Source organism: Falco peregrinus, chromosome 7, assembly GCF_023634155.1.
Source record: "Falco peregrinus isolate bFalPer1 chromosome 7, bFalPer1.pri, whole genome shotgun sequence".
NCBI classification, from domain to species: Eukaryota; Metazoa; Chordata; class Aves; order Falconiformes; family Falconidae; genus Falco; species Falco peregrinus.
Window position 1 is genome coordinate 53,452,476 of NC_073727.1, and position 23,305 is coordinate 53,475,780.

The following is a 23,305-nucleotide window of genomic DNA, read 5'->3' on the forward strand; positions in this document are numbered from 1 at the left end:
ATTCGCTTTCTTTCATGTGTCCATGGGTAATTTGTTATTTGAATCCTGTCAGTGGCAGATGGCAAACTGATCCTATCAGTCTGCCATACAGTGCAGAAGAGGATGTTCATTAATATCAAAGGCTTCACAAGACTCCACAGTTCAAGTCTGTGTTTTGATCTTTTGTGTTGCAGGCAAATATAGCTTGAATGAATCTAGAGGAAAGGTAAAAAGAGGATTATTTTGGGGAAGGATGTTGGTTCAGCATTTGGAACCAGCGTATTGGAGAAATCTGTTATTTTACAGTGGAATTCATATCACCAATGTGGAGTGCTTGTTTCAGTTTTTGTCTTCTTTCTTTAGACCTCAGGATACCCATGGACCAGAACTGATACTACCTGCCAGTATTGAATTCAGGGAAAGCTGTGAGTAAATTGTGAAGTTCTAATACTAACCTGTTGGCTGTAATATTTCAGTCAATTTGAAAACTTAAGTAAACATTGGAGAGAATAATGACTGGACGGATGATAGCTAATGAAGTAAGAATTTATTTTGTTGGTGAGGGTGAACAGACACTTTGAGTATGCATATCTAATTCTAATTGCATTTCAACTCTTTATCTTCAGATACTCAAATTTAACTGTGAAAAAATTGTTAATCCCACCTCCTCAACAGTACGTTGAATTAATTTTCTTCTATACAGTTCTCCATGCCTTTGATAATAGATTGCATCTTGGTCAAAATGCATTTTATATAAAATCTGATTTTAGAATTTAATTTTTTGGTTATTTTGGTCCCCAAGTTTTTAAGGTCTCAGATCTTGTAGAAAAATGTCATACCAGAGATTGATTATCCAGACTTCAAATATTTGAAACTAAGTAGATTTGTGAACAAGCCATTACAGTTTTTTATTAGTATAGAATTCCCTGTAGCAAGGGAGCTTTGTAGGAGTAGAATGGACAAGAGAAATCTTGAATTTTCCTGTTCCCTTGAAGATGCAAATTTTCAGCAAAGAGACAAGAAGTAGTACAGAAATGTTTCCCGATGATCAAATTTTCTAGCTTTATATACAAGTGTGTTGTTAGTGTGCCTAAGTAACTGTAGTACATAATAGACAATTTAGAGTTCAAATTCCTCTCCAAAGTTGCTCTTCCTCCAAAAGGAAATCCTCTGTGACCCAAGTTATGAAATTGTTTTATTTAATTTTCTTTCTGTCTTTGGCTTTATGACATGTTGATTTTTTTTCCTCTTTCTCTACAGCTGAAGATGCCTTCTTATCTGCCATTATAAATTACACAAATAGCTCAACAGTTCATTTTAAGCTGTCACCTACGTATGTTTTGTATATGACATGTCGGTATGTATTGTCAAGCCAGTACAGACCTGACATCACTCCTGCTGAGCGTACTCACAAAGTCATTGCCATAGTCAACAAGATGGTGAACATGATGGAAGGAGTGATACAGGTGAGTTTCTCTGCAAACACATGTTAAGGGAATTAAGTACATGTTGTAGATTATCTAGTGACCTTCTTAGTCTTGGTTTTTTCAGTGTTTAGCCAACTACTGTTATGTGTCAGACCAATGCATGTATTGGTTTGCTTTTGTGTCACTGAGTGATGTCAGTGGTAAGAAACTCTGTCCTGAGCAATGAGGGAAGTTAGGGAGGGGCTGTTGCTTTGAAGATGTCTTTTCTGACAAGAAGTTACTCTTCTGTTCTCTAGAAGGTAAGATCTTTGCAAGCATTTCTGGCTGCGAGCCCTTGTAAAACAAGTTGGATGTGCTTATTAAAGAACATTGTTATGGGTAGCAGTTGTTCGTGCTGATTGATGCCTGAAGTGAACATAATAAAAAGAATGTGACTTCTTAATTTTGATCCTGTTACTTTTACAACTTCTGTAACCAGGAAAATGGTAATAAAACTGGACTTTTTGAGCGAAACTGACACAATTGCTTTATAAAGAGAAATAAAAGTTCTCAAATGTTCCAACATTTTATATGTAATCTGATGCTGTTACATGTGCAAGACTTCTACAGAAGCACAGGAAGAGTTCTGTTTTGTGTAGGAATGCAGAGTGAGATCCAATGGGTTGTCTGAAATTGAACTACACGTTGAATTATGTAGCTTGTTAAAATGTAACAGTCACTCCCTGAATAAGGAGTGCTAGTTCGGGTATCCTCACTAAGTCAGTTATGGTAACTTCTTTGTCTGCAGGTTTTTCTCAGAGGAAAAATTGGAATTTATTTCTGTACTGATTAAAACAGATATATTTGTTGCAAAAAGTACTGTCATACTTGCTCCATACAGGCTAGTAACCTGCCTGTGCTAAGTACTGCCCAAGCGTAGCGCTTTAGTCCTGCTTTAGGGAATTGATGATGAAAGTGTTGCACAACGGGTTGATTAAGGGAGAAAAGGAAAATAAACAAGTGAGTAGCGTGAAAGCCACAGCAAACAAAAAGCTGTTCAGCTTTTGTTCAGGTTTTGAAGAGATCTAATGGAGTTTTCAGCAGGGAGAATGTTACAAATGGACAGCTCTGTGAATAGTCACAACAGGCTCCCACCTTTCACAAGAAAGATTGGGAGAAAATGCCAGTGTTGAAGATACTTTACAGTAAGAAAACAAAGATGAGTCTTTCATGTACATTCTGAAGCTGATGAAAGGGTAAAAGGTGGTTTGAATCTTAAGTGAAGAACTAGTACATTGAGTCTTGATGCCGTGGTAAATGGATATTTGATAAAACTGAAATGGTATCAAAAGTTAAATGTTCAGGTTCTGCTATTAAAAATAAAATCTGGCTGTAGAAGAGGGAACTTGTTATGGTGAGAGGTGAGACTGTAGCAGTAGTGGAGAACATGAAATACAAAGAGCCTGAATGTAAGCAATTTAATCAGGAGAATGGAAAGTAAGCAGTGAAAGGGTAGGCTTCAAATATAATCTGGAAGTTACAGGGCTGAATCAAAGGAAGTCACTTGGTGTGTATAACCAATGTAAACTAGTAACAGTGACCCCAAAAAGACATGGGGTGACAGGGATGTGTACAGTGAGAAGGTAAAGATGAAGTTTTGCAGTCTTTGTGTTGAACTAAAATGGATGGCCATGTAGCTGCTAGAAGATACTAGAAAGGTGGGCTCCAACATCAGTTTGATTTGAAAACAAATAGAAAATAGATTATCCTGTGAAAGCATTCATTTACATCACTGAGGAGGGCTTCCCAAATTAAGTCCAGCCTTGTGGTTGTTGCAAGCAAGTGTATTTTTAATAATCCTGCTTAATAGTATCACAAAACTGTTTAAAACCGAGTATTTGTCTGGGCTGTCCTTTGTGAAAGGCTGTTTCTACAGCCTTGCAACTCTGTAGTTACAACATAATCTCCAACCTGAAATTTAAGGAAAACATCAAGAAAGAAGTGGTAGCTGCATTTGTGGTTTGTGAAAGACTTACCTAGTTGCAAGAAATAAACTGAAGAGAGTTGGAAGCTGAAGAAAATTGAGAGGAGGTTCTTGCAAATGTCATGCTGAAGAAGGTGTAGGAAAGGGGGAAGATTACATATGTGATGAAAAGTAGAACTTAAGTGAGTTTGAAGGTTAATGGGCTGGAGACAAAGAAATGCATTGATGATAAAGCTTGATCAGGAAAATGTCATTAGCTTGGACCTGTCTGAGTGGAATATGAACAGTAGTACTACCTAGGCTTTGCCAAATTACTTTGTCTAAGCTGTAGAATGAGTGGTTATATTGATGGCTGTCACAGTTAAATTACCATGTAATAAGCTGGTGTATCAGATGGCTTTTTTTAATGTCTCAAAACATGCCTGCACTGGGAGGGATCTGAGGGGCGTGAAAGAGAAGATAGATGGGAGGGAAGGGGAGAGAGGTACCCAAAAGAGAAGTAGAGGGAAGGTGCACAAATTCTTGTGCTGTAATGTGGGAGTAGCGTAAATTGTGTAAATCCTAATTTTGCCTGTTTAGGAGACTTGATAGCTTTCTGGAGTTACTCCAGAAGTACTTGCTAATAAATTAAATCTGTGGCTTTCTGTAGTCTTTGCATTAGTGTATGCAAATATAGAAGACTTCATATGAGGTAGGGATAAAATTGGAGAGATCTGTGAGAAGGCTTAGTGCTTTCAATAAATCTAAGAATAGAAACTTAATTCTTACAGAAAAACCAATTTTTTGTAAATTTTTTTTTTTCTTCAAATCATTCTGTGACATTTCTGATCCTCTGCAGATTTTAGCATTTGTTTGTAGAAGGAGCATCCCCTTTTGGTCTGTGCCCGCACATCTTCAGTCAGTTCAGAGTGCCTTGGTTGGAAAGGGGGAAGAAAAAAGAAAGCAGTGGCAATTAGGTTTTTTGAGCTTGAACTAAAATTGCAATAGTAACAGCAAATGACACCTCAAAATTTTGCATCTAAGCTCACTGTATTGTAAGAGCTCAGTTTTAAATAATGAGACAAACATACTTGGTGGTTTGTGGTTTTTTTTTTTGTTTGCTTAACTCAGTGTAGCTTATATGTGCCAGCATTTAAGCTTAGCGTGGTATTTCATTTGATTCTTTTCTGTTGTTTAAAACAGTCTTTTTGTTCTTTAATTGAAAAACCATGTATTAAATCTGTCCTAGGTGTTTTATTTTTTTTTGTTTGGTTTGTTTGTTGGGTTTGGTTTTTTTCTGCTGGGAATTTTCTGTCCCCCTTTGTGTGTGTTTGTACATTGTCTTCATTGCAGCAGTGTGGGCTAATAGCTCCCTGGATCTGTTACTTGAACAGCTAGTTACCCCATTGCCTGCAAAAAATTCTGCGGGGTTTCTGTGGTGCACTGAGCATGGAATAACAAGCTAGTCTGGGATGTCAATTAGTACAGGGCATTCCCTGTATTAATTGTGACGTGGTCACTTCAGTTCTTAGCTGTCGTGCTACTAGTCTAGTTAAAATAATTCAGTTTTTTTAAAAGGGGCTCAGTTGCATCGCAGCTACTGATTAATGCATCTGTGTATTAACTGTGAACATAAGTGTTGTACCTTCATATGTAGTGTTTGATTTCTAAAGCTATCATGATTGTTCACAAGTTTCTTTCTTCTGTTTGATTTCCTTCGTCCGTTTTTCTCCAGGAGGTAGACCAGGTTGATCAGGTAGGATATATTGCTGGGAACTGATCCTAGCTATGTTGGCTTAGCTCAGTTTCTCATGCTGCTTCCATATCAAAATACAATACTCAAACAGCTGGACTTGAACAGTTCATAACACTCATTCAGCAACTGGAACATGCAGTACTAAAATCCTTTTTTGACTTTGCAACTTTTACGGCATTCCATAATTTCTGCTTAACGCACTTCAATGTGGATATGAAATGACCGAAGTTCTTTTTCTTCCCTTTATTTTCTTTTGTTGTTGTTTGTGGTTCCTATTCTTTGGATTTCATCTGAGGTTGCCTGGCCTGGCATTTGTGGTCGGGAGATGGTGAGATAGATCAGTACTTGATACTGAATCACCTGGTATCAAAGCCAGTGAGCACAGTATCAGAGTGGCAGTGGGCAGTAGTGAATATGCACTTAAAAGTGCACAGATTACCAGATACTGCATTTCACTAAGCTCTTAGCACTATATAACTAGATGCTTATGCCATGACTTTATTGATATGGCAATTTAACAGAATTTTGTATGTTCAGTGAACGTGTTAAAATTGAACTTAACAGTTACAGTAATTGCAATGTTACATACAAACATTTTGCAAATATCTGGTATCTGAGATATGTTTGGTGAAATGGGAAAAGGTACTGGTCTATCTTTTGGAGCCTTTTTAAGCTGCCATGCTTTATCAGAAACTCTTTCCCTGTATTATTTCTTGCTTTTTCTACTTACAGAAACAGAAAAATATTGCTGGAGCCCTTGCCTTTTGGATGGCAAATGCATCTGAGTTACTGAATTTCATAAAGCAAGACAGAGATCTTAGCCGAATTACTGTGGATGCACAAGATGTTTTGGCACACTTGGTTCAAATGGCATTCAAGTAAGGCTATCAAACTTCTGTTTCACTTAACATACTCTGTTTCTGTGGTTTTTAGAATAACTTCACATTTTTGCCAAATTTTAGGTATAGCAATAATGTCTTTTGTGTATTGTTAAATATCTGAGAGGATGACTTACTAGAGAGGTTAGACTCACTTTTTTAGAAACTTGGATTTATGAATATGGATCGCTGGGCTATTCAAGGAGTTTCATCTGTTAGCTGTTCTTGGTGATATTTGGGGCTGCCAATGAAAATTAGAGGGAAATGTTACTTTAGTTTGTGTTGATTGCTTTCTCTTAATTTAAGTTTTTTATGGAGATGTGGGGAAATGTTATATTTGCTGTTAATATATAAATACATAGGCTTAAATATTTATGGGTCTGTAATGAACCTTGCTCTCTTTGAGGACTTCTAGTTATCTACTTTGATAATTTGCATAAATAGCAATTTGCATAGTGTTTTTTTGCACAGTTTTTCCATAAAAACATAAAGATAGGGTATTAGCTTGGGATAAAACCAACCTATGCTTGTCAGCTCAGGCAATTACAGTACTGATTAAAAGAAAAATACAATGAAGTGTCCAGTGAGAAGGGAAGTCCTCTGAGGAGAGGGTCCTTGAACAAAATGACAATATTGAGTGAGCAGAGCACTAATCATGAAGAAGGGCTAAATTTTCGTTCGTATTTAGATGGATTTTTTCCCCACTAAGTCACTATTGAACAAGTATTTCTCAGCAAACTTGTGTCTCTGGAACTAACATGTAGAGAAGTCCCAGTTCACCTTATGTGACCTATACCCAGCCTTCCCCCACATGTAGGATGTCTGTTTTAAATACAGTCTTTTCATACTTCTGTAACAGCACAGAACGTAATCTTTCATTTTTCTGTAGCATGACAGGATTGGGAGACCTAACCATGGTTTAGCTGTTTAGCTTTAAGGGGGACTGTATTGCTCTAAAGAGCATCATGTGGTACGTGAAACCTTATCATTGCTTTCTGAACTTTTGGAAGTTATCAGACATGCACCAAACCACTTTGTATGTACTCCTGCAGATTTTTAGTTTCTTTTTTCCTGTTGGTGAATTACGGGCAAATAGGGTATAGTAAGTAGCTATTTTGACCAGGTCTCTCAATTTTTATACCACCTCTGAATTACTGAAGCTATGCCTTTTTGATGCAGGTCAGTGTTTTGGATTAGGGTCTTGAAAACACTTCTCTGCTTCCATTTGCTAGATAGTCATTAAAGACAGAATATGGCTGTGGCTAGAAGGGAATGGCACTGGGTTTTTTTCCCTGTATGTGATGAGCAGACTGGATACAAGAGGGTATTTCTGAATTTTAGCTGCGTGAATTCTCCCCTAAGTGCACTGTAGGGTGACAGATTGCAAATGGATGTATTAAACTTTTGGAGAACTGTGGAATATGTATTCAGAAGGCAAATAAAAAAGCACAAAACAGAAGCCTGAAAATAAATCGGTGAAAATATTACTTGATTCTAACAACTGGTATATACCAGCATTGGTTGAAATCATGGTGGCTTTTGTTTGTAGCAATTGAGGGTATTTCATTAAAAACGTCACCAGTGAAAGAGAAAGGGGAGTTGTAGAAAGCCATGAAATATTATCCTTTATATATGTGATTACAATTTGATTACTTTTTAGTTTCAGTTCTTAAGAGAAAATGTATAAATGAATAATGAAAAAGTGTTAAAGAAAATGTTTTATTACTAGAAGAGAAATAATACTAAGCCAAGCTTTAATTTCACTGCTGTTAAAGGTAAGAGAAATACAAGAATCAAAAAGTTGTTTACGCAAAACACTAAAGCCACTTCAGGTTCTTGTGCATTGGCTCAGAACAGGGAAACTTTTGGTTTTTTAGTATACTGTTGGTACACTTTAAAACAGGGAAAACTGTATTTCATTTTGGAAAAACAGTTTTTGCAATCTTACAGAACCAGAGTTTGGCCTGACGGCAGCTCTTTATGTAGCATAAGCATATGACCTTCACTTACAAGTATGGTAGCGATACTGCATTTAAGTGGCTGTTTGTTCCCTGACAACCTAATTCTTTTTCCAACATCTCGGACAGGTGTGGCAGAACTGATCTCTCTGGCCATTTAAAAAGTATTTAGTTCCCTATAGTCACGTACATAACACTGTAATTTCAGGAATCTTGTAGTTTGTAATCTGTCGTCTTTAGAAGCATTCATAATGAACACATACAGGGTTTTACAATTTTTTTGTTGTTGATGTTCTCTCTCCCCTCCTCCCCCCCCCCCCCCAACTCTCCAGGTACCTGGTTCATTGTCTGCAATCAGAGCTTAATAACTACATGCCGGCATTCCTTGATGATCCAGAGGAAAATAATCCTCAGAGGCCTAAAATAGGTTAGACTGCTTGATCTTTTCTTGTGTCTTCTAAACCATGCAATTAGTAATAAGTAGAATTTTTCTTAACAGTGATACGACTTTTGCAAGTTGCCCTAATCCCTGAGAATTGTTAGGATCGTTTTGTACACATGATAAGAAAGGACAGTAGTGACATTCAAATGATCTGTATTGGATTTAAAAATCATATAATAATTTAGTTTGGAGGGGACCCTCTGGATGTTATCTAATCCAGTGTCTTACTCAAGGCAGGTGCAACTGAACCAGGTGGTTCAGAGTATTTTCGAGTTGAATTAATGATCTCCAGTGACAGATGGAGATGCCACAACACCTGAGAGTAACCTGTTCCAACACTGACTACCCTCATGGTGAAAATACTTTTTCTGTATCTAATTGGAATTTCCCATACTGCAATTTTTGTGTTGTTTTGTCTGTTGTTCTGTGTTATCGCTGTGCACCTTTGAGAGGGAAACCCTCTCAAAACTCTTTGAGATGGGAACTGTCCCATTAAGTAGATGAAGACAGCAATAAGCTGTGCCATTAGCCTTCTCTTTCCCCAGGATGAACCAAATCCACTTCTCTGTTCGTCTTTTATACCCTTTTTCTCCAGCCCCCTAATCATCCTGGTGTCTCTCTACTGAATTATCTTGGTTAAATCAGTATCCTCCTTGTGCTGGGGAGTCTAAGACTGGATGTTGTGCTCCAGATGCAGTCTCACAAATGCTGAATGCATAGGAAGGATTGCTTCCCTCCCTTGCGCTAGCTGCACTGCTGCTAACTTAACAGCTTAGTATGCCACTAGCTACCTTTCAGTGAAGGACATGCTGCTTAATCATATTCAACTTGATCTTTACCAGGATCTCTACATCATTTTTGGCAGGGCTGCTTTCTAGCCAGATGGCACCTAGCCTATACTGTTGCATAGGCTTATTGCTTCCCAGATGCAGGACTTGGCACTTGCCTTTGAACTTCGTAAAGTCCCTGTCAGCCCATTTCTCCAGCCTACTGAGGCCCTTCTGGAAAATACCGCTGCCCTTCAGAGTATCAGTATTTCCTCTGCTTGGTATCATCTGTGAATTTGCTGAGAACACACTCCATCCAGTCGCTCAGATCATTAATAAAATCATTAAACAGTATCAGCTCCAGCCTCAGTCCGTGAGGGAAGCCACTGACTGCCAGCTGGGCTTTGTATCCACAAGTCCACCAAGTGCAGTAGTCCAGCCAGTTCTCTGCCTACATTATCATCTGCTTATCCAGTCCTTATCTCAGCACTTTCACTATAAAGATGCCCTGGAAGAATCTGATGAAGTACCTCCCAGGTACTAAAGATAAACTGGCTGGCTGTGTAGATTCCTGCCAAGGATCCCTGCCATGATACTTTAAATATGGAATCATAGAATGATTTAGGTTGGAAACTTCAAGATCATCAAGTCCAATCATTAACCCAGGACTGCCAAGTCCGCCACTAAACTATGTCCCAAAATGCCACATCTAAATGTTTTTTAAACGTCTCCAGGGAAGGTGATTCCACCACATCCCTGGGCAGCCTGTTCCAATGCTTGACCACCCTTTCAGTGGAGAAATTTTTCCTAATATGCAATCTAAACCTCCCCTGGTGCATCTTGAGGCCATTTCCTCTCGACACCTGCCTTGTTACATGCTCCTTTCAGGTAGCTGTAGGGAGCAATAAGGCCTTCCTTCAACCTTTTCACTGGACTAAAAACCCCAGTTCCCTGAGCTGCTGCTCACAAGACCTGTGCTCCAGACCCCTCACCAGTTTTGTTGCCCATCTCTGGACATACTCCAGCACCTCAGTGTCTGCCTTGTAGTGAGGGGCCCAAACCTGAACGTGGTATTTGGGGTCCAGCTTCACCAGTGCCACAGCAATGCCAGCCTTCCTGGGCTGTTCTGCCCATGAGAGCACTCTGGTCTTGTGTGCTGTCCCGCTGTGGCTGTAATCCCAGCTCAGGGACTGTGCTCAGCCTTCTCATGCCTCTTGTTGTTTTCCGTGCTGAACACATTCACGCACAGGCCCCTGAGACAGGAACCCCCTTTGTGCTTTTCATGGGGAAAGTGTGAGAGCCTCCTATGTTATGTAGCTTGATGATGAAAGAAAATGGAAAAATATTCAAGTTTGAAGGGATTAACCAGGGATAAAAGGTTAGGAAGAGTTAAGAAAATAGTGACGTTCTGAATAATTGGAGTAAAGATGATCTGCAGAGCTATTAAATATGGTCATTCTGTTCAGCTACAAAGAGTATTTATACAGAATTCATATATGCTTCCTGCCCTTTTGGTTATTAAGCCTTCTGTGCTTGCTTTTTTCCTGTGTTGAACATTGAATGAAGAATATAAAGATGTACTGTTATGTTTTCAGTGCCCTGCACTTTGAGAAGGTACTTTCTGGGACACGAGCCCTGAAAAAGTGGCAAACTGATATTAGAATAAAGGCAGATGATGTTCATTATTTTAGTTATTTTTGAGCTGTTTTATAGACTTATTTTTTCAGGCACAATCCTGTGTTTCAATTCTAAAGATGTTAATTTGGTGGTGTCTTCAACAGAGAATTCAGATATAAGTATTGTCTTAAAAGAAGACTTGGAGATAAGTGTTATACTTGCATTAATACCTTCCGCCAGGAAGCATATAAGATGTTTGCTCTTGGTGAACCTTGCAGGAAGTCCTGATTGCTTATTACATAATATTGCAGTGAACTAGTGGGCAAAAGGAAATTTGAATAATGTTTTTAAATGCTGATGTGTAAACAGAAGATGTTGTGCAGTTCTTTAAGTCATCATGCAATGCAAATAGTTTCTGCTGAAATTTTTGAGTATAACTTGATATTTAACTGCAGTGAACTATGGAATAATTGCAATACGCATTTGAAAAAGTAGACTATAAACCTTGTAACTTCTTATTAAAAAAAACCAGAAAAATGAGTCTACTCAAGTGATGAGGATGTGATTTAATGTGAGATATAACCAGTGATTTATTTGCATACCAGATGTTTCCCCAAAATAATTTATTTTGATTTCAGGAGTTAAAAAGCATATTTCGGCTCTCAGTTTAACATTGCTCAATCTTGAAAACCATATAGCAGTAAATTTATTTCTGGAAGTCTGTATAACGTAAATACCTGTAGATTCCACCTAGCATTCACCAACCTGACTTGAGTGCCTCTCTATTATTTTTTATGGCCTAAACCAGTTGTATGTTACAGTATGTGAATGTGATTTTGTTTCATCTCCGTAGATGACGTGCTGCATACATTGACTGGAGCTATGTCCCTGCTGCGACGATGTAGAGTGAATGCTGCTCTGACTATACAGCTCTTCTCCCAGCTGTTTCATTTTATCAACATGTGGCTCTTCAACAGATTAGTGACGGCCCCAGATTCAGGGTTATGTTCACATTACTGGGGAGCTATTGTTCGTCAACAGTTGGGCCACATTGAAGCCTGGGCAGAAAAACAGGGTTTAGAATTGGCTGCTGATTGCCACCTGAGCAGAATAGTGCAGGTGAGTGTGTGTATTTCTGATTAACACTTCTCATGTAATTGTATATTCAAAGAGAATATTTGTATATTCTGTGGAACAGTGTGAGGACAAGTGTAGTTTGTGTGACTCAATCCTGCAACACTGAGGTAGCATGCAAAGACATGAAGGATGTTTTCAACATCATTAATATTGAAGTTGCAAGTGAATTAATAATTGTGATTTTAGCCAATGTGTTTGACCTGTGTTTATAAGACTGAGCTATAACTACGCTGAACAGAGGCGAGTAGCTGAAAAATTGATATGCTTAATTTATGATAGATTTACTATTAATTTAGTCTTATACGTACAGGGGATATAGTTAGTGGTTGTTTTGGGGATATTTATGTTGCTTCTGTTACAAATCTGGCTTCCTGCTTTGTCGTCTTCTATCTCTTATCTAAGAAAGACTTGGAAACAAGGCTTAAGGTTTCATTCTGGTTTGGATTTGTCTCCTATGACTTTTTTTTCCTCCTCCAGGCAACCACATTGCTTACCATGGACAAATACTCACATGCAGATGTTCCAAATATTAACAGTACTTGCTTTAAGCTGAATTCTCTGCAGCTACAAGCTTTGCTGCAGAATTATCACTGTGCTCCAGATGAACCACTCATCCCAACAGTAAGTTTCTTCTATCATCTACTGTACTGTTTTAACATACCTGAGAAATATAGACTCAAAATAAAAACACTGGCTGGAAATAGCAATCTTACTGTTTGGAATTGTTATGAGAAGAGTCGGTGTGGGCGATCCGGTCTTTATACACTAAGAAGTATTGGTGCTATCACCCTGCTTCTGGCCACCAACTTTGGGTGTACTTCACTGCAACTTGAGCAGGGTATTACCAAAAATCTCTGTTACACTGAGCTGGAAAGTAAGGTAATGCTGCATGTAGAGCATACTCAAGAAGGGTGTCACTGCACCTTTACACCAGTTGTGGATGAAATCCAGTAAGGTAGTAGAGGAGGGGTGCACAGAGCACTCCCAGAAGCTGGTTCTATGTATAGCCAGAGGGAATAAAGATTGATAAATCATAGAAATCAAATGAAAGCAGCAGGAACACTTAAGCTTTTTTACATGTGGGATGGAAAAATGAATGAATATTGGATTCTTTCATACAAGCAATGGACAGATTGTCCTTTGGATAGATTGATACGTAGAATATACAATGTTGTTTTCGGAACTGGTTTCTATCTTGATATTTGTGACATAACTGACTATTCTGAGTTTTATCCATGGGAAAAATCATCTTGGCAAAAGTTGAAAGAGGTTTTGTGTTCCTTGCAGAATTGTAAGAAACACTTAAGGAAAACCCTGATAGTTGACTGATCTCAAAAAAATCTTAAAAGGTGAAGGTAATCTAATACCTACATAACTGAATACATTGTCTACAAAGTCTATTTTTTAATAACTTTGGATACATCTGTTTATTAAATCAAAGGTACTGACACAATAATTTTAAATGTGTTTAGGAGGACTTGTAGCTTAGATATATTTTTATATATTGGCTACCAAACCAAAAAGTCTTGCTGAAGAACATAGCTTATATTCCCTGTTTGTACATGTAGGTAGAATTCCACAGCTGTATTATTATTATTATTATTATTGTTATCATTGCCATTATTATTATTATTATTATTATTACTTCTACTATTATTTAGAGATCTCCAAAGAAATACAGTGCTAGATTTGACAGGCTACCTTTGTGTTGCAGTAAGACTAGTTTGTCCTGTTGTGGTGCAGTGGTATTTGGGACGACTTTGCTTCTTGCTATGAGAAGGACTTGTACATGCAAACCCTGACTTAATTGCTGCCAAATCTGAAAAATGTAAAGGTTTGGAATTTGTTCAAAGGAATACAAGTGTATTTGCTTTTACATATTTTAGTGTCATTGTAATTCTTTTAAAAATTAGCACTTTTTGTGGTAAAAAGGCCCTTCTTGAAGAGCACTTCTAAAGATGGACTGGATTTATCTGACTTTCCACTGGGAGTTTACTGAAACTGAACATTGAGATGAGAACACTTGCATGGTTTTGTCTCAGCTGTGTTCTGCATTGTGCTCCACTAATAAAATTGTTGCATCAGGCTTATAGACTCTGAGTTGCATATTAGTGTAGCTGAGGTGAGATTAAGACAGAACTGTTAAGCTGGTCTTGGGAGCCAAGCAAAAGCTGTAGAAAGAGGCTGGAAATCACATCTGAATCTTTGGTAAAGCAAATACTTGTAGTAAATGGATCTATATGTAATATTCATAGCAACATCAGGTAGATGGATTATAGTAATTCTGTCTTGATGCCAGCAAAATCACACATCTCTGGGGTGAGTGCACTTCCAGAAAGAATGGTGGTTAACTAGAGGTGCAGATACTTTTAAGTATCGCTCATTCAAACGTAGTGATGAGGTAAACCTAAGGCGATTTCTTGGTTCCTAAGGCGGAGCATGCAACTTGGAAGAGACTGAGTGCTCAGAGAATTATTACTTACAAGCAACTTTTAAAAAAGATGTAACTTTTTTTATTTTTATTATTTCACTTAACTGAATGCTTTCATGCTAAAACTTAGGCAGCCTAAGGCATATAAGGTAACAAAAATGGAGGAACTGCTTGAGGAGAGAGAAGAGCCTTTGCACTGGGCATTCTTGAGTCATTTGCCATAAATAGAAGAGTGTAGAAACAGAAAGTGCTGCTTGGACCTTTAGTTTTTACAGAGTTGTTAGGAATTTGATTTTTGTGAACTTTTGAATTGATTTTCCTCAGTACATACAATCCAGTAACAGATAACCTACTGAAATCTTAAGAGATCCCTCTCAATGTGGAAGGAAGGCTACTATATGCTGCATGCACCCACAGTAGCTACATTGTGAAAAGTACACTGGTTTTACAACTTTTTGTGATACTAAGCAGAAGAGTTGTGCACCAAATGTAAAAATTCAGCGTTCCTTTCTGCACCTTGAGTAATCCTGCTCTCATGTTCTGTGCTTCTACAATGTTACTTAAAAACCAGATATCTATCTTAAGGGATGCTTCACATCCTGAGCTCCCAGGAAATGTAGAATTAAATTGGTTCTATAAAATTTCCCAGGCTAGGGAAATGTATATGCCGTTGGTCCTTCGTGGGTATATGTGTCCTGATGGAGCTGAAAATTCTGGTTTACACAAGTTACCTGTTTCCTTTCTATATATTTAATCTTACAGAAGCACATGTACACTTAACAAAGTGTCAAAATTTTAAAGCTGCCTGTAATTCCACCTCTGCACATGCATGTTCTCTGCTATATATTTTTAAATACAGCTCTCTTATCAAGTAAAAACATGCACCACAAGTTCTGAAAATATTGAAGTAAACATTAATGCTTCTGTTACATTCCCTAACTATGTAATCTATGGGATTTAATCAAATTAAACAGTGCAGTGTACTGACTACATAGTGGAGCCAAAGAAGTTTTATATCTAATAGATTCCCAAATTCCGTTTCCTTGAAGTCTTAGTATTTTCTTAATGTTAGGGTTTTTTCCTTAATGAAAATTACGCCTTTATAGTAACAATATCTTTTTCTGCCTGCTGTAGGAATTGATAGAGAATGTAGTAACTGTTGCAGAAAATACCGCTGATGAACTTGCTCGCAGTGATGGCCGAGAAGTCCAACTGGAAGAGGATCCTGACTTGCAGCTACCTTTTCTTTTACCAGAAGATGGCTATTCCTGTGATGTTGTCAGAAATGTTCCAAGTGGTTTACAAGAATTTTTAGATCCACTCTGCCAGAGAGGTTTGTTCTAGTTCTTCTGTTGTTTTACAATGATCATCTTTTTTTGGTGTAGTGAATACAGAATACAAAATATATTTTAGTTAAATGTAAACAACTTTCTTTTTCTTTATGTATGTTTCAGTCTTCTTAGACTGTTCTTCAAGTGTTTACTTTTGCAACCCATAAAAGTATGCAGGATTTGTCAATCATTACCCTCTCTCCCTGTCCATTTAATTCACTTTCAAGGTTCTAAATGAACAGTGCTGAGTTACTGGTGCCTGCTGAAACTTTGTTTTGCCTTTCCTCCAGACCTTTTTTGGATTATGGTGCTAAAGCAACAAAAATTCAAATAAATGCAAATTTTCTAATACTTCAACCATTTCGCAGTCAACTTACTTTTAAGGCTAATGTGAATTAAATAGTGAAATCACTTTTTTTACTCATCAGCTTCTCCCATAAACATTAAAAATCCATGAGCTTAAAATAGTTCTTTTCATGTTCATCAATTAAAACTGTATGGTTTGGGCATTTCGTAGTCCAACAAAATTTGAAATGACAAGTGGAGAGCTCTTGTGGTTGGAGAAAAGTGACCTAAACCAGAGAACATAAAGCAGGGGGTCTGTCAGAGCATTTACGGTGAATGAACAAGTTACGATTCTTATCTTCTGCTACTCAATTTTATTAGAAGCTTTTTTGGGTTTTGTTTCTTTATAAGTTAGTGCTTAAAAAGCAGTTGCTTAAAAATTTCCACAGGAATATTGTGGTAAGCAGAAAAGCAAAGGAAGCTATCAACAAAGCAGACTTGCTGTATCCTACAGTGAAGTTCTGTCGTTGTTTTCAACTTAGTTTATAGAAAAGCCATATTATTGCATTTAAAAAACAAAAACAAAAACAAAAAAAAACCCAAAAAAACCAAACCTAGGAAACTGTTTTGAAAGTACAGTGAGTTAGAGTGGATGTAGTCTTTGAGACTAAAAGGAGACTCCAGGCGAAGCCCCATCTCTGCAAAGTTAATGCTGTGGCTGATTAGCTAGACTCTCCGCAAAGCAGAAGATTTCTGTGGTGCTGTCTTATTCAGAGTTCTGGTGGCTTGTGTTCTAAAAGATGACTTGGTGTTTCGTGTCTCTTGAGTCTGGTTGGTACAAGCAATATTTTGCAGCCCAAGAGTTTTCTGTGAGCTTGTAGTGTGTTTAAATAAGTCTGTTTCGCAGCAGCAGGAGCTACAAAACCGTAGGATTTTGTAGATACTATAAAATAGCAGTGAAGCGCATAATGGCATCTAAGATGCAAGATTCCACATACTAATGAAATAAAAAGATAAATACTGCTATTTGGTATTTCCTTGTGGCATGCTATTTTATTTTAATTAACGTCTTGAGAAAATACCATTACTATGTTGATGTTACTTTCTCTTTTAGGTTTTTGTAGATTAACCCCTCATTCACGGTCACCAGGCACGTGGACAATATACTTTGAAGGTGCAGACTATGAAAGTCACCTGTCACATGAGAATGCTGAGCTAGTAAGTATTGATTCAGTGACCAAGGGTCAAAACTGCTATCTCAGCAAGCCATTGTTTTTTATGTGATGAGTTTTAATCCTTATTAGGAAGAACAGGTTTAGTCATTAAAAATGAAGTTCATCAGTGGTTTGGTGAATTTAGAGAACTATTTTTGTAAGTCTTTTTTTTTCTAGGCTGTGGCATGATAGAATTCTCAGGTAAGCAAGCTTTGTCTGTTATGTTCTTCCACCCTGAGGGTAAACAGTGAAGAAATTCCTTTTAAACATGGGCAAAAATATATATGGACATGTATCTGTAAATGATTTGTAATGTGAATGGAGCTGCAGGGTGCTTTTATTTATAAACCAGCAGTTACCAACTAAATGTTTAGTATTTAGTTGTAATCTGGTACTTTTTTTTCCCTGCTAGGTGTTTAGGAAAAAATACTTAGTTTTCCTTTGCATTATACTTACTAACAAAGCATTTCACTTCAGTGTGAGGGTGGGGTTTTTACTGTTGTAGGTTTCCTTAAGGGTTTTTTTGGTGTTGAGTGGGTCTTTTTGTTGTTTTTTTGGTGTTTTGCTTGGGGTTTTTTTTGAATATGTAATAACCAAGAATGTCAAAGTTACAGAACAACTTGGTTTTGGAAAGATGGTAGCTTTATGTGAAATAACTTTTAGAGCAACTGAACAGAAATAGCTTCATATTTATAATTATTATTTCAATGAAATCAGGAAGATCAGCATGAAACTAGAATGATGTTCCCAAGGCCTGCTATGAAAAATACTTGTCACTCACTATCCAGAGGGACTTTAAAGCTTCATTTACTCTGTTCAGAACCCAACATTTGTTATATGACATTACACGGTCTTGCTGCAAGTGGCCTGAAGAACATGTTTATTTGCAGAAGAGAGCATCTCCTAAATCTGTATGACTGGTACAGCAGAGCTCAGTCTTGAATTGATCAGCCAGGATCTGCAGGCTGGTTATCTTGGTAAATGGGCATTTGACTACGGAAAATATAACAGACGTTCTTGAGACATGTTCTTCTTCCTCCCTTTTGTTGCTTTAAAGAAAGGCATGTTTTAGAGCTAGTGGAAGCAAAAAGCATCTGAAGTTATACTAGGTACTTCCTATTCCTCATACTATGTATGAAAAAACTAAAAATAGAGTTCTTCCTTTAAAAGGCTTGATAAAGAAATGGAGGGTGAGTGGATGCTACTATTTCATTCTTCCATGGAAATGGACACCATGTAAAACTGTTCAAATAATCTGATCTAATCATTCTTTTGTTTGGTGCTTGTATGGTAGTTGAATGTGCTGAGCCTGAGAGTTCTAAAAGACTTTAGGTGTCTGAGCAGTGCTGTAAATGCCACTTCACAAATCACCTCTTGGTGCAACATGTCTACATAATTTAAATACAAGGTAAATGTTCCAGTTTAGAGCTGTGATGTTTTTTGGTTGGTGTTTTTTTTTTTTTCCCCCTCCCCAAGTCAAAACTATTCTCCCAATTCAGTTCCGCTGCTGTTGGTAGCCTGGGGAATTGCCCAGGCTGGGCAGTCCTCAGATTTTTCTGAAGAATTTGTTTTATTCTTAGACCAAGAGAGAAATTCAGTATAGACTAATGGCAAAGTTATGTCCCCAGTGGCTTATGTTTTCCAGTATGTGTTTTTTGTTGAATTAGTTTAATAATGTTTCTATTTAAATCAATGGTAAAAATGCTAAATAGAGTAGGAACAGATTCTGTTCTTCTGCCATCCTTGGCACAGGAGTGCTAGAATATTCCTAGCTTTAAAACTAATTGCTTTTCTAATACTTGAACTTAATAACAAAGTTTTAATATTTTAAAAATGAATTTCCTTTTATCATTTTAATTTGTCGTGGGTCTTGTGGAACTTGTGGTTATGTTTTAATATGAATACAAGCTAAGGTACTTTAACTTGCATGCTTTAGCTAATGAAGACTGGCAACTTTTTGAGCAGATGGAACTGGCAATGTTGAAAGATAGAAACACATTATTGAACACATGAGGTTCTGTATTTGAGTTACAGAGTTTTCAGATGTGAAATTTTTTGGAACTTCCTTTCAAGGCTTTAACACTACCTTTTGAAATTAATTGGCCCTTTAATATCTCACATAATTATCTTCTAGATGCAGCACTAAAAACAGGAACTCTGTAGATCACCCTCACCTTTTTGATAGCAGCCTACTGAGTCTGAACTTCAGATTTCATTAAAAGTTACTACGGTTTCAAAGACCTGTTAGATTTCAAATTGTGAATCATTAATAATCTCTTTACTGAATTGGAGAAGGAGAAACAATTGGTAGACTTCAAAGCTTTGGCAGTACTTGTAACACGGGTGTAGTACTTGATAATGTGAATCCATATTAATCAAATGTTAGAGATTCTACATTCTAAAATGGAGTACCAGACATATTATTTAGGATATGAGATCTTCTGCTGCATTAACAACTTAATTTTCATTGTAGATTAACTATTTTGCACAGTGATTTTCCTAGCCTGGCAGTGAATGTGAACTCTTGTCTTTTTTTCTTCCTTCCCCTTCCCTGTTTGATAGGCTCAGCCTTTGAGGAAAGAACCTGAGATTATCACTGTAACACTGAAAAAACAAAATGGAATGGGCCTGAGCATTGTTGCTGCCAAGGTACGGAAGTCAATTTGTTTAAGTGTTATTGAAAAAAGCTTTTTTTTAAATCAGTCTACTGTGGAAGAGGTTAATGGCAGAATCTGTTTCCCTTAAGTTTGTTGCGCACATCATGTTGATCATACTTCTTTTCTGGCTGGGGAATGTGTGTGAATGTTGTGAACAATACAAGAGGAAACATAATACAGATGTAGTTACTATGGCATTTAAGTTTAAACCTCTACTGTAGGTTTATTCGAATAATTTTTCAGAACCAAGAATTGGCCATATTATCTAATGGAATTAATAAACAGGCTTATCTAGCACTTCTGCTGAAAAGTAGCAGAAGTACCTAGGAAAGAAAAGCAAGAAATACAAACAATAAAATGTGTGGGGTTTTTATTTGATGAGTAAATAAGTCAGCTATATATGTTGAAAGTTTGTATACTTTCTGGTGTGAGGACATCTTATCTTTTGCACAGTGTACAGATCCTGCGTGTGTGACTTCAGTTTTGCTTCTTTATAGTAGAGAGCTACAGCGTGTTAAGGAGCATGGTGAAGGAGGGTGTAACTCTTGCCCCAACTTGCCAAAATTGTGGGTGTTTGCTACTCTTAGTAGCACTAGATAGTAATGTATAGAATGCACATACAACTCCAGCCACCAGATGGAAGACTCCACTAGTTGGTTGGTTTTGCATTATTAACTGGGTCACATAGCACACATAGTCTTTGAGTTTTAAGCTTGTTATAAATTATGCAGTGGTAATACCCAAAAACCCTTGTTGTAATTATGTGGTGTACAACAGATAGAACAAGTCTTTCCTAATGTCTTTTCAGTGTCTAGTACCTGAAACTTCAGCGTACTGTAGTCCTCCTTGGCACTTAATGCATGGGCTGAAAACGTTGTTTCACTGCTTTTAAGTTACCTCACATAAATAATTGCTTCTAAACAGAGCTTTTTTTTTTTTTTCCCTACCAACTTTGCTCATTTCATAGTCCATTCTTAAAACTGTAATCTTGCATGGTACCAGCTTTTAAGATTTATTTCTGACATCTGTAAAGGAATACCAGGTGTCAGGTGTATGTTGCTGACACTCTGAAGTTACTGAGGAAACAATTCAGGATCTGAAAAATGTAACTCAATATTTTGCTCTCTGTTTTGGTGGAGTAGGCTAATAATTTGAGAAGCAAATACTAGATTTTGACCAGATAAAATATTTGTCAGATTTCTGACTGCCATCTGCATTTCTGTTGAATATTTCAAAATGTGAAGTGATTTTTTTTTTCCTACTTTAAACTGTGAAATCTGATTTCTCATGTAGAGAGAAGCAGAATATAATGAGGAGGAAGTTTCCCTTTTCACTGGAGGTGGCTGGCTTCTATACATTGTTTTAACAGCTGACACTCTTAACTTCTGTTAGCAGTATGTAACAGTGCTACTGGTCAGTGTATAAGCTTGGTTTGAAAGTTTTTTTACAAGTTACTTAACCAAATTCATGATTTCTTTAACACAATCAGCAATGAAAGTGGCAGTCTTCATTTTGGCACAGTTGCAGAAACAGTCACAGGTTCAGGCATTTCATCTTGCTGCTGTGTGCCTACCACAACATTGGAATTCTGGTTTTAAAATAGTTCTGTCTTAAATCTCGATCTGAAATAAGCAAGAGGCAGATATTTATTTTAGTGTCAGTGTATGTAGAATAGAAATTTTTGCTTAATTTGAAGTCAGCAGAATGTTCATTGGATAGAAATAATCATCTTGCATTGGAAGTGTTTAAATGTAGTAGTTAAACGGGATTATTTCCAAGAGGTTATTTCAAGGGATTCAAAGTTGCTTATTGTAAGTAATTAATGGCTTGTTTTTCCTCTAATAGGTTTCATAAAAAACAATGCAGTAAGGAGGAATACACAGGCATTAATTTTCTCAATGTGGCCAAAGCAGAACAGATTAGAGAATTGAGTAAGCGTGACTAAGAAGCTAGCGATAATGTGTGGATTTTTTTCTTTCTGTTCCTGTCTTGTTGACTTTTACTACTAATTTTTCCAGCGTGTTTCAAGTCATGTTTCTTTTACCAGCATAAAAATGAAAATTCTCTTTTTTTTTTCCCTTGGCTAAGGAAAATGGAGGAGGAAGTTCAGTGGACTATTTGTTAAAATTTTCTAAACATGAACTGGATATGGATAGAATATCTGAAATGAGAGGGAGGGGCAGGTGTGAGAACAGATTTAGAATTTCCTAACTTTTTTAACAGTAAAAGGTTGGCTATCAAATGCTTGTATGAAGGTACTTTACAGTTGGAGAAATGAAAGCTCATGTTCAATTTCTGAAATACACAGTTACTGCTGCCATGCACAGCATCCCAGTTTGATTGTTGACCTAATTACATTTATTGAACTATTGGTTTCTAGAGTGCTTCAAAAGTGCTGTAATAAAAGAAATTGCAGCGGCTGGTGAACAGGTGGCCCTGCTCCAACCAGGGAAAGACAGCCCTGAATCTATTCAGCTTTGGTTAGGAAAAGTTGGGGTTTTTTCTATGATACGACAAAATAGTTGCTCTCAGTAACATACTGTGAAAATGTCTTTGCATATCAGCCCTGACCTGCCTGCCTTGTTAAGTCTTAATGGGCTCCTCATACTTGTCACTGGCTTTGGGTGAAGTGTGTTAAAATGCAGTTTGGTAATATTCTAGAAATAGATAAACTGGGCAGATTCTCATAGATTGTAAAGAAAAAATAATTCCTACTGACAGCTTTTCTTCCTTCCACCCATTTGCGAAAAGCGTAGACTTTTCTAAGTAATCTGTGCTCATCTCTGAGGAAACATCTAATGGATTTATAATTTGATAATTCTTTGATTTTTTATTAGTTTGCAGGGTTTTGTAGATAAATAAAAGCTGTGCCAATTTAAAGTTTTTAATCAGAAAATTAGATAACCATACCTTACCCCCTTCCACACCAAATGTTCTTAATTACCAAATGATTGTCACACCTTCTCTGCTGCAATCAGGAAAAGATGCTTGGAGTTGAAGCTGAGGTTATACAAGCAGAGAAGTGATGCAAGTTGCATTGAAATACTGTGCACCTGCTTATTCTTAAGATAGTTGGTTTCATTTTGTGATACTAGGTGATTGCAAACACATTGACATTCACATAAAAACAAAATAAAACCAAAGGAGGTGAGTCAAGGAGTATATGAAAATGTTAGGTCCCTGGGGAACCCTGTACTTGATCCTCTGTCCACCTAATGACAGGTGAAATGTTTTAAGTGCGTTACTTCTATTTAAATAAATTATGAGTGGCTGTGAAATAGAAGTTTTAATGGCCTGCCAGGAGTGCTGCAGAGAGCAGAAATGCTGTGCCTCACCTAGTTCACCTCACTTTGCTGTAAGGGTGTTTTCTGAGGCAGGACAGCCCCTTTGAGCAACGATGTAGTAAGCATGTACACTATATGGATAGATATCAGGGAAAACAAGTTTAGTTGTGAAACAACTGTTAGCTGCCAGAGCACTGTAA

At 37.2% G+C, this 23,305-nt stretch overlaps 1 protein-coding gene across 27 annotated transcripts in view; it reads left to right on the plus strand.

Annotated features, from left to right (window-relative positions):
• AFDN (afadin, adherens junction formation factor) overlaps positions 1-23,305 on the plus strand; it is a 131,497-nt gene that overhangs the window by 67,479 nt on the left and 40,713 nt on the right. For 16 of the 27 annotated variants that reach the window (XR_008748050.1, XM_055809994.1, XM_055809971.1 and 13 more), the window contains 10 exons: positions 343-404; positions 1,240-1,445; positions 5,084-5,104; positions 5,837-5,982; positions 8,273-8,367; positions 11,620-11,885; positions 12,381-12,524; positions 15,469-15,667; positions 17,065-17,168; positions 19,727-19,813. Coding sequence is in view for 26 of the 27 variants with exons in the window: in XM_055809994.1 (XP_055665969.1) it covers positions 343-404; positions 1,240-1,445; positions 5,084-5,104; positions 5,837-5,982; positions 8,273-8,367; positions 11,620-11,885; positions 12,381-12,524; positions 15,469-15,667; positions 17,065-17,168; positions 19,727-19,813 (1,330 nt within the window). In the remaining variant the exon portion in view is untranslated. The remainder of the gene's footprint in view (positions 1-342; positions 405-1,239; positions 1,446-5,083; positions 5,105-5,836; positions 5,983-8,272; positions 8,368-11,619; positions 11,886-12,380; positions 12,525-15,468; positions 15,668-17,064; positions 17,169-19,726; positions 19,814-23,305) is intronic. The other 11 variants (XM_055809974.1, XM_055809978.1, XM_055809984.1 and 8 more) reach the window with 1 other exon arrangement.